Source organism: Micromys minutus, assembly GCF_963924665.1.
Source record: "Micromys minutus genome assembly, chromosome: 9".
NCBI classification, from domain to species: domain Eukaryota; kingdom Metazoa; phylum Chordata; class Mammalia; order Rodentia; family Muridae; genus Micromys; species Micromys minutus.
The window spans coordinates 39574481-39588850 of record NC_137978.1 but is presented as its reverse complement, the minus strand read 5'-3'; the positions used below and the strand labels follow the sequence as shown (position 1 = coordinate 39588850).

Genomic DNA, 14370 nt, shown 5'->3' with positions numbered 1-14370 from the left:
TCTCTGTGAGTTCTAGACCAGCCTGGTTTACATAGTGAGTTCCAGGACAGCCAGGGCTACATAGAGACCCAGTCTCAGGAAACAAAGCCAAACAAACACAAACAAACAAACAAATTAGGGGCACAGTACGAGTCAGTATAGAGCACCTGTCTAGCATGCACTAGGAAAAACAGCATTAGAGCAAGGCTGAGTGGATCACACCTGGGATCTTAGCACTTAGGAAACTGAGGCAAGAGGAGAACAAGTTCAAGTTCAGCCTGAGCCATGTGATAAGACCCTATCTCAAAACAACACACACACACACAAGCGCAAACACGAGCACGCACGTGCACACACAAAATCCAAGCCACTGGGTCTCAGTATCAACACAAGAAAAGGGTCTCTGCTGCATGCCTAGTCTAGGCAGAGAAATGAAAACATTGTCCATGTGTTCCTGCTATTCATAATTCACAAAAACTGTATGGTACCCAAGAAGAGCCCATCAATTAGGACTGGAGATATGGCTCGGCAGTGAAGAGCATTTGCTGCTCTTCTGGAGTATCTGAATCCAGTTCCTAGCATGTAAGTCAGGTGGCTAATGACCCCTTGTATCTCCAGGCCCAAGGGATGAATGGGCATCCTGATACACATGCCATCCACTGTTACATGACTGCTCTTCCAGAGGTCTTGAGTTCAAATCCCAGCAACCACATGGTGGCTCACAACCACTTGTAATGAGATCTGATGCCCTCTTCTGGTGTGACTGAAGACAGCTACAGTGTACTTATATATAATAAATAAATAAATAAATAAATAAATAAATAAATAAATAAATAAAATTTTAGGAAAAAAGCATCATACTCCATAAAGAAGGGGCTGATATAATGGTTTAGTGGCTAAAGATATCTTCCAGAAGACCCAGGTTTGGTTCCCAGCACTCACATATCACCTTACAATGGCCCATGACTCCAGTTCCAGGGGACCTGATACCTTCTTCTGATTTCCATGGCTCCAAGCATCACATGGTGCTCATACATACACACAGGCAAAACACTCATACACATAAAAATAAATCTTTAAGAAAAACAAAATAAAGATTACATAAAACATTCAAGATAAAGGAAAGAAGACACAGGGGTGGACAGGACTGTCCACTTGAGTGCCTGAGGCAAGAAGTTTGAAAGCAGCCAAACCAGCATATAAACTCCTTCACAAAGGGTCAAAAACAACAATCAATGGGCCAGAGAAATGGCTCATGGCTCAGTGGTTAAGACTGTTCTTCCAGAGGTCCCAAGTTCAAATCCCAGCAACCACATGGTGGCTCACAACCATCTGTAATGGAATCTGATGCCCTCTTCTGGCGTGTCTTAAGAGAGAAACAGTGTACCTGCATATATGAAATAAATAAAGAATTTTTCTTTTAAAAAAAGTGTTTAGACAAAATGTTGGGACAGGCAAACCCATGGAGAGGAAGGTGCTGAGACTCAGAACATGCAGAAAGACCCCTTCCGGAGGTGGTAGGAGTTGCGCAATTCTATCAACTTGGACTTAAAATGAATGGCTTGGTGGTATATAAATTGTGACCTAAATAAGTCTCCTGTTTAAAAAGAATCGAGGACCAGGAGAGATGGATTATCACTGGTTGCTCTTCCAGGAGGAAGCGGTTCTACTCTCAACCATTTGGCAGCTAACAACTGTCTGTAAGATTCCAGTTCTGCTGCCCTCTTCTGGCCTCTATGTGAACTACATGCATGTTGTATGCATCTGTACACACAGGCAAAATACCTGTATGTGTAAAATAAAAGTCAATAAATCAGCCGCCAAAGGCCAAGGCTAGGTGCGACCCTTAAAAAAAAAAAAAACAAAACCTGGGCTTCCTCCTGTCCACTTAAAAAGCTGGGCATCCCAACACAATCCTGTAGCCCTGGCTCCAAAGCTGGCAAACAGGATGACTGGGGCTTGCTGGTTTCTAGTCTAGCGAAGAAAACATAAATTCCCGGAGAGATACAGCCTCAAAGGAATAGATGGAGTGAGAAGGCAACTGAGCCATATTTTGATTTCCGTGTGGACATAGATGTGTGCACACACAGGTGTGCACATTTACACAAGCACTCGGACATAAATCTAAAACAAAAATAAAATAAAGAACCTGATAAGCCTTGGTGTTCTGGCATAGGAAGACAAATTTTCTATTTTATTTTATTTTAATTAAAGTGTGTGTGTGTGTGTGTGTGTGTACATGCCAAGGCCAGGGTCTTCAAAGGTGCTCTATCATTAAAACAATTCTCCAACCCCTTAAAACTTTCTAGTTATATTCAAGATCCTTTCTCCTTTTTCTTTTCTATGCATGTGCTTTTTTTTCTTTTCTTTTTTTCCTTCTCTCTTCCTAGTCACTATGTAGCCAAAGATGATCCTGCATTTCTGCCTCTAGCTCAAGAGCTGGGATTAGAGGCATGTGCCAAGCAGGTGGAACTATGCTAGTTTTTCTGCAAACGTGTTTATATTGAGGTAGACGAACCTCTCTCTGAGGTGAGCAGGAGACTTAGGCCATGCTATTCTCCCTCAGCCTCAGGACTGCAGCCTCCCAGCCAACTGCTACTCTGTAGTCACTCTCGGAGCTTTCCTGTCAGTCACCAAGCCCCGCCCCTTCTCTTCTGGCTGCTATGTCTCATGATCTCTTGGCCTGATGTTCTGATCAGCCTGCTCATTTTACCCTGCTAATCCATTATTCACACACAGCCAGAACGATCTTTCTCACACTGACCCTTCAATGCCCCCGTTTCCACATTTCCAAGGGCTGCTCACCAGCAGGGTGAGGTCTGTTTAAGTTGGCATCTGACTTTTGACCACCCAGGCTCTGCCTGCCATTTTAGTAGCTTGGCACTTCCTCCATAAGGAGTTATTTGTGCTTCCCCAAACCAGCCTATGTATTTAGGTCTCTGGGGCTTTCCCCAGTTATCTTCGAGGCTTAGACTGCCTCAAGTAGTGTTTATCGAACTTGTAGCAAAAGTTGGGAGTGTAGGAAGCCGGGGAGGCAGGTGCACAGGAGGCAGGTCCTTGGTTGGTGGGAGAAACAGAAAATGTAAACCTACAACTGTTAAAGGCACATATGCTGGGTATTCATAAACATGTGTTGAGATGTTGGGCAGCCGCTGAGAAGGTTCTGCTGCTGGGTGCTTGCCCGGAGGCATCTTCCCTTGAGTCCCGTAAGTTGTCCTCTGACCTCTCCACTGTGGCATGGCAGACAAGGCCAGCCTGGGCTACTGAATGAGCTCCAGGACAGCCAGGGCCACACAGAGAAACCATCTTAAAAACAAACAAACAAACAAAAAAACCCAAAACACACACACACCAACTTTTTTTTTTTTTTTTTGAGTGTGCTGGTTGGCTCACACCTTTCTGGCGGCAGAGGCAGGAGGATCAGCCTCGACTATACAGTTAAACCCTGCTCCTCACCCAGTAAAGGCCAGAAGCTGTCAGTGTCTTGGTCTTCAGGTGATTGTCATTGCGACCTTGGGCAGATGACTCCAGGAGTCTACCCCTCTGAGAAGGCTGGCCTAGGGTTGGGGAGGGTTTCTGGAGGTACTTACACTTTCACTGTTTCCTCTTGGCAGCCCCCTCTCCCCTCCACCCCTGCGGTCTCCGCCTCCAGAGACTGCCTCAGCCACCCAGGCGCATACCTGCCGCCACAGTCCAACCGCAAAGGCAGCAGCCGGGCTTGGGCGTCCAGCAGGGGAGTGCTCCGCCCCATCGCCCCACTTCAGGGGACAGCCCTCCGGCTCACTCCCGCCCCCGCCAGTGAATCACGAGAGGCGGGGCCATGACCCATTCATGCTGGGAATCGGATCCAGATGTTCCCCCCGGCGCGTGCAGCTGCATCCTTGCCTTTTTTGGCAAAAAAACGTGCGGCCGTGAGCGGATCTTGAGCCGCCCCCACTAATCCTTGGGAAGAGAGGGAAGGGGGTTGAGGGTCTGGGCCCAACTGGGGATCAGAACTTGGCGCTTCTAGGTCGGGTTGAGGCATGGCTGTTGGGGGTGGGGGAAGATCTGGACCAGATCAGGAAACCCACTGCCACACGGCTCTGTCTGGCACCTCTCCCAATCCCTCCCTTGCTCAGAGGAAAAAGCCCTCCGCCAGCAGTGGGGAGGTTGGCCAAGCTCAAGAGGGACCGCTGTCGCTGCCAGAGGGGATCCTCTTCCTGGGGAGAGAATTCCATGGCCCGCCCACTAGGAGATTCACAAAAGCCTGACTCAGGCGCGGAACCTTCCTTCACCCGCTCGACAAATACACGGGGGGCCTGTGCTCCCTCATACTGCTTTATTGCATTCTCAGGAAACAGGGTGAGCCACCTCCTGCTGCCTTTCTCTGGGTCACATGGAGCTGAAATAACATGGTACTCACAGGATGGACAGCACCCTGTACCTTACAACCCTCTAACCAGGGAGCCCCTTAATCTGCTGCAGCCCAGAGATAGGGGTGGGATGGGGGTGAGGTCAAACCGGGGGTACAATCTACTTTTGAAGATTTCTTAGGCACCTGCAGGAAAACTAAAAATCTACCCTAGAAATCTAGATTTAAGGAGGCCTAGGCCTCAAGAGTTCAGATTTGGAGGGCTGGGGTGTCAGAGCCTCGATGTGAGGACTCATCGCTGGAGTCCAGACTTGGAGAAAGGATTATGCCATGGGTGTTCCGCAAGAGCCCAGATTTGGGGGCCTGGGTCAGGGAGTACCAGTGGGGTATGTTAGAGTTGGGTGACTGAATCCTGAAGTCCCCATGAGTGGGAAGGAGGGAAGGCCCGTTCTAGGGAGGGGCTGGGCCCCAGAAGTGGTTCAGAAAAGGAGCCATAGTCTTGAACCCTTGGTTTGGGAAAGGAGCCTCGGCTCAGGGGCCTGCTCGGCTGCAGCCCTGGCACAGAACTTGGTCTCCATCTGGTACAAAGCCTTGGCCCACCAGGGAGGTGGAGCAGCGGGCACAGGAAAAGCAGCTGTGGTGCCAATGTCGGTCTTCGAAGGACACATACTTGCCTCCACCGAGTCCTGGAGGAAGGCTAGGGGTTAGCTCCGCAGGTCTCGGGGACAACTGCTGCCCCTTAGCCTCCTCACCCAGCATCAGATCAGCATTCTTACCTGCGTCCTCGCTGCTGCCCCCGCCTGTGATGGGGCGCTTGCAGCTGCTGCACTTGGGTGCAAAGAGTTCTCCAAAGCAGGCCACACAGTAGGGATCATCATCCCGGGATGTGAACTGCTGCCCTGCAAGGGGTGTCTGGCACCCAGTGCAGACCAGGCATTCCCGGTGCCAGGGCTGATCACGATATGTCACTCCACCCTGGGTCAGCGTCTGTTGGGGGGGGCATCATCCATCAGCAGGAAAGTGAGGATTCCCACCCACAACAGATCTTACCCTGAATTCACAGGCCCGGCCCCCACCTTGCTGCAGCGGGCACACCGGGGAGCAAATTTGTTCTCATAGCAAGGCACGCAGTAGTGAGCACCCTTGTCGGGCACAAAGGAGCGGGAGCCCAGCGGCTGCTCGCAGCCACTGCACAGGAAGCACTGTTCATGCCATGTCTGGCCCCCATACTCCAGCTTCCGGGACCCTGCAGGAAACAGGATTCCCACTAAGACTTCGGAACTCTTGAGGGTTACTCTCCCAATTCTTCTCCCCAAGCTGTCCCCACCGCTCCTATACTCTAGGAGAGTTGTATCCGTGCACATTAGCCAGGCCAACTCCACCCCTCAAACTCACAGGATGGTGTAGCACATGCTAAGCACACGTGTTAAACCTCCATGTCTTTGACAGGACTATCTTAACATACAGCAAACCCCTATGTAAAACATAAGTTGCCCCAGTACATGTTAAATAAGCCTTTATATCCCAGAACTGCCGGTTTCACACTCAAGCAAGATCCTATTAACCAGGTAACTCTGCCTACACAAAGCCTAATGCCCTAGAGATGACAGGTTCAGTACATGCTAAGCCTCTGCATATTCTAGGCCTATCATTCTCCACACATGCTAAAGCCCCACCTGCGCATCAGGCATAAAGGTCACTAGACATTTTAAGCCTACAGTTTGATCTCTGCACCCAAAACTTCAAAGCCCGAGAGACTCTCAGTATACTAAACATGCGGGTCTTCATACACACTAACGCCTGTGCATACGGCGCGACCTTAGGCGTTCGCTAGGCCTCCTGGTCCGACACACTTAGCCCCCAGCTTGTGAGTTTTGGTACCTGCCAAGCTGTTGTGTGTAGAGCTGAGTTTGCCAATCCCTGTGTGCACCAAGCTCTCAGGAGCATACATGCACAACAGTTCCATACATGTCCCAGGAGCACGCAGCGTGTGTAGGTCTCTACCCACATCAACCCCCATGCATGTATGAGACAGGCAGACAGAAAGACCTTACTCAGATAGCAGTTCCCAAACCTGGGTAGAGGCCCTGGGACGTACCAGGCATGACAGTCTCCCCACAGGCAGAACACTGAGAAGAGAAGGCGGCGCAGTAACATTCATTACAGAGAAGTTCGCTGTCCTGACAGGTGAAGGGCTCGTCAGCGAGGGAGCGCTGGCAGCGGCAGCATCGGAAGCAGCCCTCGTGGAAGTGGTGATCCTCATAGAACAGTTCCTTGGGGAAACAAGCAGGGGCGCTAGCACCTGGGCTTGGGGGATTTATCTTTGCCCTCTCCCACCAGTCTTCCCATACCTTCACCCGTTAGGTTCGGTCCTTACCCTTGAGTCATGCCCGATGAGCTGCTGGCACTCGGCACAGGTGTTGGCGAAGGTGTTGTCGTAGCAGGGAACACAGTAGGGGCCGCTGTCAGTCTGGATGTATTTGCGGCCGTACAAGGACTCATTGCATTTGGAACAGTCGAAGGCCTCGCTCATGGTGGCGGTGCCCCGTGAGCCCTGTTAGGAAGAATGGACAGAGTTCATCTACAAGGATTGTAGCAGAGTCCTGGATAAAACCTCTTTGCATTCAATAGAGAAAGGGGGCATAGGAGATGCCAGATCAGAGTAGGTAGAGATGAGGAGGGACTGCTCTGAGGACCCCAGAGTAGTCAGCAGTAGACTCTGTGTGCTCCAATCTTCCATGTTTATTTCTATATTTGACTGGGAGGATAGGAAGGGGTCAGGACAAAAAAATCAGGAAGCAGAAGTTGTTTTCTTATCTAGGCCCTGGCTGATCTGGGGGGAGGGGGCTTTTCCTGGGTCAGTGACTCATTTCCTGCCCTAGCCTGAGGTTTGCTTCCACTCTCTGGACTGTCCCTAGGGTGCCAAAGGCCAGGGCAGCGGCCACCAACCCTACTGCATATAGAGAGCACTCTCACCTCCTGACTCCCAGGATACTAATCATAGGCGTTTAGATTTGGGGATATTTATCTAGACTTCCGATCTGGGGAGATTTAGGTGGAATGAGCAGTTTGAGCTGTTTTGTGTGCTTCCCACCCCCAACTCCCTACCGATGCAGGAAACAGTGGAATGCTAGAGAGATGCTTGTCTGATGAATGGTGCACGTCGGTGTGAGAAGTTGGGCCTCCCCTCCCAGGGGAATCAGCCAAGCAGCAAAAACTTGAGAGGCTCAGCTTAGGTTCAGGCAGGAAGGAAACCCTGCAAGCTGGACACAGCCAAACTTCCCCAGCTGGACCCTCATCTTATCCCTACCACCTCTGCTGTGTCTCTGGTCACACCAGCCGGGCACGTCTTGGCTGTGACATCTGCTGCAGCTGTGGCAGCATGGAGGGCCAGGTGTCAGCTTTTAGCCAGCCAGAGGGAGATAAAAGGGGAAAACTGAGATGCCCAGGGAGGCAGAAGGGAAGTGGAGACACACAGACAGGGCAGTGTGCCCCTGGCCACCTCCTGCCAGGTCCTTCTGCTCTAGTTCTGCAAAGCCCCCTGCATCTGGACAGACAGCCTCTGCCCACCTTCCCTGGTTTCCCAGGGGTTGAGGCCAGAGTAGTGAAAGCTGAGAGACCTGGAGTCCCTGGAGCCCCAGTGGGGTCCCTTCTTAAAGGGGGAGTAAGACAAGGGGAGTCTGAGTGCTGTTGCTGCAGACACCCAGCCCCCTACCAAACCTCAGACACTTTCCACTTTCTCAGGAACAAAGCATGTTTGTGGGGTGAGGTCACCCACACAGCTGCCTCTGGAACAGGAGCAAGAAGAATGGGGGGGCAGGGAAATGGGGTTCCCAGTCTCTTCTGCTGGCCAATTCCAGTCTCCCTGGCCCCAAAGTCAGAGTTCCCCAGCTCCACTATGAAGCAATCTCTCAAAGGGTTGGATAGTGAAGATCTCCCCCCCCCAGGACCCACAGGAAGAGGATGGTGTCACTGTTGCACAGGAGACTGGAGGAAGTCAAAGGGGGGGGAGTGCACAAAGGATCCTACCAACCCCCCTTCTCCATGGGTGCCCTGGCTTAAGATGAAGGAAAAGCATTCCCCTCCCTCTCCAACACACACACACACACACACACACACACACACACACACACACACTCACAACCCTCAGCAAGTACAGGAAATTCTCACCAAACACCTTGGTCTGCCTTTGAGTTCAGACTTCAGGCAGTAACAGATGTCCCCAACCTGAAAGGCCCACCTCTTTGTGGCTTTTGAGCTTGAATTTTCCCTCCCACAAGGTGGGAGAACAGGGTTCACACCCAAAGCAGGACACTGGGCCACCAAAGCTGGAGTCTTCAAAGTGGAGAGGTAGGGGTTATGCTGAAGGGTGGAGAGAGCCTCTCCTTCTCTCTCCCCTCTCTGTCATTCAGGTCTTGGTTTCCTCTGGCCCAGCATCTGAGGATTGCCTGGGCTGTTAGCCACTGGAAAACAGACAGCAATACAGGTGGCCTGTGGCCATGTGTCCACTTGTGAGCCCTTCCTTTTGGGCGTGGCTACCTTTCCAGGCCCAGGCTAGTCCTGGGTCCACCCCCTCAGAGCCAGTCACCACAATGAGATGAGGCACCCCAAATAGGGTATGGGTGTGCCTTCTGCTTCCTTCCCAGAATCTCCCAATCCCTCAGTCTATGTCTCTAATGACAGAGTGAAGGGCACCACCAAGGCCCACTTGTCTCTTCCTATCCCTGTCCCTCTTCCTCCCCAGTCCTCCTTCCCCCCAATCCCTGGCAAGGCTGGAGGACTAAAAAGGTGAACTGGGAGACAGTTTGTATTCCTGGTAGCAGGCGGGGAGTGGGAGAATGAGGTGTCTGGAAGGGTGGGAGGTGAAGGGGGTGGAGTAGAGGAGTAGGAAGAGGTGGGATAAGAGGAGACAGTGGATCTTCCTCACACACACACACACACACACACACACACACACACACTACACACACATCAGCGAACTTCCTAGAGCGGAGTGGCAGAATATCTTTCTGTATGGTGTTCAGTGTATAACAGCTTGCTTGAGCCACAAAATAATAAACCTGACTTGAAATCCTGTGACCTTGGGTACAGTTTCCATGCCCCGAGACTGTCCATCTCACTAACTGAGATACCATTACCTCCCGTTCTAATCCCCATAACAGCATCTGGCAAATAATAAGTCTGTAGCCTTATGTAAGCAAATGGTAGTCACTTGTAGTTTTACTGCAAGCCCCCTCAACTCCTAACTGGAGCCAGACAGTGGGTCTCTGGCAAGCCTGAAGCAGGAGTTGGCCTGGGATGTGACCTTGGGAGTCTCAGTGAACCACTGAGACCAGTGGTAGCTTTAGCCCAGTCAGCTGGATTGGGGGGGGGGGGGGCTTTGAAGACCTTACAGATGGGTAGCTCACTGCATCTGAGCTCACAAACAGGTAGGGCAGAGTATAGCTCCCCTTTAGAGCTCAGCACAGGACACTAGGGGCAGCTTAGGGGCATTGCTAAAGCTCTCCAGCAATTGGAGCAAAAGTGTCCTATCCCTCAGTGGAGAACTCTGCCTAGAAATGCTTTGATAGTGGTGGAGGGGGCAGTCATGGGGGGGCCAATAGGAGATACACTAGAGCTGGCTCTCCTCCCCAGCTGCCAGCCTGCCATTGGAAGACACCCAGAAGTCTTTCCAATTACCCATGCCAACTACTCAACCCTTTGGTATACCCCCCTTCCCCGCCTCCTGCTCCCCCACACTTCCCCAGTCCAGGAGGACCCAGGCCAGACCCCACAGCTGTGACTCAGACTTCGAGAAGACCCCTTCCCCTTGACAAGAGACTTAGGGGAGAAATTAGAGCTCCCCCCCCAACCAGGCACCAATCCCAAACTCTCCACCGCCCCTCTTCTCCACAGAGCCTGGAAGTCAAAGCCGTTTAGGGAGAAGGGGAGAAGGGAGCGGATCCAGCAGCTGCTCTGAGGACAGGAGAGAGGAACATTTCATTCACCCCAGAGTCCCCTAGGGCTGAAGCAGAGCGTCCAAGATTTGAGTTTAAAAATAAGTTAGCGCTGTCTTAGTGGCTGTGTGTATACCAGGCTCTCTTTCTTCAGCTTCACAGCCTCAGGTCCTCTGCCCCCTGGGGGATGGGCTGGCTCACAGTCAATTTCCCCCTAGCTTTGCCTCCACCCTTTCAGGCCTGGGGCAGCTGTCAGTGAATGCACTAGGTGTCTCTCCTCAGTGAACTCTAGCCTCCACTCCGTACCTCTCAGTACCCTTGGGCTGCTGTCTTTGTGTTCGGGTGAAGGTGTTCCTGTATCTCAGGAGCTGTGTCCCAGTGGGGCCTCCACTCTGAGGTTCTCTATCCCTGTGCATCCAAGTCTTGGTCTCTTGGCGTCTCGGTGTCTCTCACCTGAGAGCCTCTTTAGGCCTCGGGGAGGCAGATTTAGCGCTAGTCTAACAAGCTCCAGCCTCAGGGCCCTCCAAGGCCCTGGGAAGGGCGCTAGCAATGAGTTCCCTAGGGTCATACATTTGCTTCTTAAATTGCTCCACAGAACCCGGGTCCCTGTGCCGCGAGAAGTTTATCCGGCCATTCTCTGCCCTCGTTGGAGTGGTCCGGATAAGCCTCCTGGGACGCGCGTCCTTGCCTGTTCTACCTAGTTCCCTAAGAGCCTCAGTTTCTCCAACCCTGCCGATCTCTGTAGCTTTTCTAGTTCAAACTTGGTCCCCAACCCCTGCAACTCTGGCGGCCCCCGCCCGGCCCGGAGGCGCGGAGCTGTGGGATCCGTGCAGGCGCTCGGGGTCCCGAGTTCGGGATGCCCCAGCAAAGGACAGGGGTGGGGGTCCGGGCAGCGACCCTGGTCCGAGCGCAGCGCGGAAACAGGGGCTGGAAGCTGGGGCGGGGGACTCTCACCTCGAAGCGGGCGCTGGAGTAGGGAGCGCGCGGCGTGGGTGGGGCGGGAGCCGATCGCCCAGCGGCTCCTATCTTCGGGCCGGGCCGAGGGGGCCGAGGGGGCCGAGAGCCGCGGCGAGGTAGCCTGCTCCGACAGACTGTGTGGGCGAGTGGGCGCGCGGCCCTAAGCCTCCGAGGAAGTGCGCCGGCCCGCCCCGCCTGGACCCCGCCCCCGGGCCCCCAACCCGCCCGCGGGGGCCAGACCCCGCCCCCTCCTGCCTGCCGCGAGCCCAGCCCAGGCGAACCTGGCGCTCTGACCTTCTCGACCACTCCTTGCCCGCCCCCTGCAGCCTGACCCGCCCCCTGAGCGCTTCGGACCCCGGGGGTCTGCTGGAAGCGATCCCAGGTCGGGGGTGCCCGGCTCCTAGAATTAGGTAGAGTCCATCTGGGGACCAGACCCCCCCTCCCCTTTTCCCTCTAGCTCATCCCCAGATGTTACACTAAACCTTAGCTTGGGAAGGAGGCCTTTATCCAGCCTGCTGGAGGCGTGGTTTTGATTCGGCCTTACCAGTGGAGATCAAGGGTTTTTTGTTTGTTTGTTTTTTGTTTTTGTTTTTTTATTTCTAGAAACTTGGGCTAAAGAGGCAGAGAGAACCTCTATTCTCCTCAATTTCAAAGAGCTTTATTCTATAAGCGAGTGGCGAAAGCCCAGGCAACAACTTCCCCATCCTCAGCTGTGTGCTGGCACTGATGGTTCTACAGTACCCAGGAATAGTGTTGACCTTTCAGACTCAGAGAGACCCTAATCCTAGGTCCCATTGGCTTTGGGTTTCTTGAGAGGATGTGTGAACAGTGTGAGTGGTTGGGTTGGTGCAGGCAGGGGTGGTTAAGAAGAGAGGGAACTTGTGCAGTTTCTGACCCTCCGGCTTCTGCCCTGTTCCGGGAAGGGAGGACTGGCGCCTGCAAGGGACTTGAGGCTCATCCAGGTCCTTGAGGCCATCCCCCTTGGGATCCTCAGGCTTGTCACTAGGAATAAATAGCCTTGATCTGGATGGGGGGGTGCGGGTGGGGGAAGCTCTGTTGTGCTGTTTGCAAAACAAGAGACAACAAACTAACCCTGGTAATAACCTTTGCATCTCCGTGATGATTCAGATGCCCAGAAAGGCTTCCCTGATCCAAGGCTGCATCCAGCCAAGCTAGCATTTCATGGGGATTAAAACCCTCCAGGGCTGGTGAGGATCCTCCCCTTCTGTAGCATGGGTCTAGTTCCTAGGTCCTAAGATGGAGCAGTCTCCAGGCCAGGTTAAATGGTTGCTTAAATGTTGTTGATTCTTAAATTGCAACTGCCACTGAGGGAAGAGGTTGGGTCATTTGGTTGGGGTTTGGGGGGGTGGGGGTGGTTTTTGTTTTTGGTTTTTTGGTTTTTTTTTTTTTTTGTCACTACTGTATCTCAGTATCTACTCCAGTATTTGACCTACAATAAATGAGGAATGAATGTCACACACTGCTTTCATTTGGACCTCCCTGCCACACCCTGCCAGGTACCTGCTATCAGGAGTGTAGGTGAATAGACAGTTTGAGGGTGGGCCCTTCCTCTGGGACTTGTACTGGAATGCAGGAAACACCTGTTGGAGTTCCTGGTTGGAGTAGACTGCAAGAGGGGTCTGTCTGTCCCAACATGAAGTGAGGACAAGGATGGGAAAGTGTGCTGTCTGGTTTTGTCAACTTGACACAATCTAGGATTTTTTGAAAGAAGGAAACCGCAATTGAGAAAATGCTTCCATAAGATCAGGCTGTTTGAAAGCTTAAAGGGATTTTTTTCTAATTAGTGTCTGATGAGGGAGAGCCCAGTTCAGTGCCATTTCAGGTGATGTAATCCCTGGGTCCTGGATTCCATAAGAAAGCAGGCTGAACAAGCCATGAGGAGCAAGCCAATGAGCAGCACCCCTCCATGGCCTCTGAATCAGCTCCTGCCTCAAGGTTCCTGCCCTGTTCCAGTTTCTGTCCTCACATCCTTCAATGATGTGCTATGATGCTCAAGTGTAAGTCAAATAAAACAAATAAATCGTTTCCTCCCCAACTGGAGTTTTGGTCATGGTGTTTCCTAATGGCAATAGAAACAATAACTAGGATAGAGCCCTAAGAAAAGAGTCGTGAGTGAGCAGTAAAGGTACTTCATCTTGGGATCTTCTCTTTTTTTAATGGCTTGAAGTGTTATTGAAGGGCTTTACCAAGACTCTGAGCTCTCAGTCTGCACCATTCCCTAAACACTTTACATACATGAACTCACGTAATTACCCAATAAAAAATATACGTACATATATAGCATATATGTGGGTGATTCGACTGTGTGCGTGGAGGGTTCACATGCGTGTGAACTAGTACCTTTGTGCTTGTGTTGGAGGTCATAGGACAAGAGTCAGTTCTCTTTAAAAATAAACTTAGGGGGCTAGAGAGATGGCTTGGTGCATGAGCCTGCTTGCTGTTAGCTTTCTAACACCATGACCAAAAAGCAAGCTAGACAATTTCAGCTTACAATTCCACATTGCAGAATCATCAAGGAAAGTCAGGGTAGGAACTCAAGCAGGGCAGGAGCCTGGAGGTAAAAACCTGGCAGGACATGCTACTGGCTTTGTTTCTCATGAGCTGCTCAGCCGGAAGTAGTTGTTGTCATTTAAATAGCACCCAAGACCACCAGCCCAGGGGTGGTACCACCCACAGTGAGCAGGACCCTTCCACATAATAACCACGCCATTGGCTTTCCTACAGGCCAATCTGGTGGGGGTCATTTTCTTAACTGAGCTTCCATCTTCCACAATTACTCTAGTTTGTGTCAGGTTGACATAAAAAGTAGCCAGTGAGCTGCTCCTCCAGAAGACCTGAGCTCAGTTCAGCTCACAACAGCCTGTGACTCCAGCTTCAAGGAATCCGATGTCCTCTTCCGGCCTCCTCAGACAGGAGCACAAGTGACATTCACTCACACAAAGACAAACATATACACTTAAATAAAAATATAATAAATTCTTTAGAAAAATGTGGTGTGTTTGTGTGTGTGTGTGTGTGTGTGTGTGTGTACATACATGTAGGACATCAGGGGCTTCTTGTGGGAATGAGTTCTTTCTTCTTATCATGTATGTCTTGGGGATAGTCAGGCTTGGTGGCAAGTGCTTT

At 51.7% G+C, this 14370-nt stretch overlaps 1 protein-coding gene across 4 annotated transcripts; it reads right to left on the bottom strand.

The window, feature by feature from the left end:
* Positions 1 to 4278: 4278 nt before the first annotated feature.
* Positions 4279 to 11362, bottom strand: FHL3 (four and a half LIM domains 3). Of its 4 annotated transcripts, none has more exons than XM_080922014.1 (6): positions 11221 to 11362; positions 8501 to 8793; positions 6708 to 6884; positions 6429 to 6603; positions 5407 to 5576; positions 4279 to 5317 (listed from the first exon to the last, which is right to left on the bottom strand). In XM_080922014.1, the coding sequence occupies exons 3-6, from the start codon at positions 6861 to 6863 to the stop codon at positions 4862 to 4864; spliced, it is 957 nt and encodes a 318-aa protein (XP_080778140.1). In that variant the 5' UTR covers positions 6864 to 6884; positions 8501 to 8793; positions 11221 to 11362; the 3' UTR covers positions 4279 to 4861. The 4 variants fall into 4 exon arrangements, with proteins under 4 accessions (XP_080778140.1, XP_080778139.1, XP_080778141.1 ...); XM_080922013.1 differs by having other exon boundaries at positions 8571 to 8793; XM_080922015.1 differs by lacking the exon at positions 8501 to 8793 and having other exon boundaries at positions 4279 to 5016; positions 5107 to 5317; positions 11221 to 11355.
* Positions 11363 to 14370: the final 3008 nt, after the last annotated feature.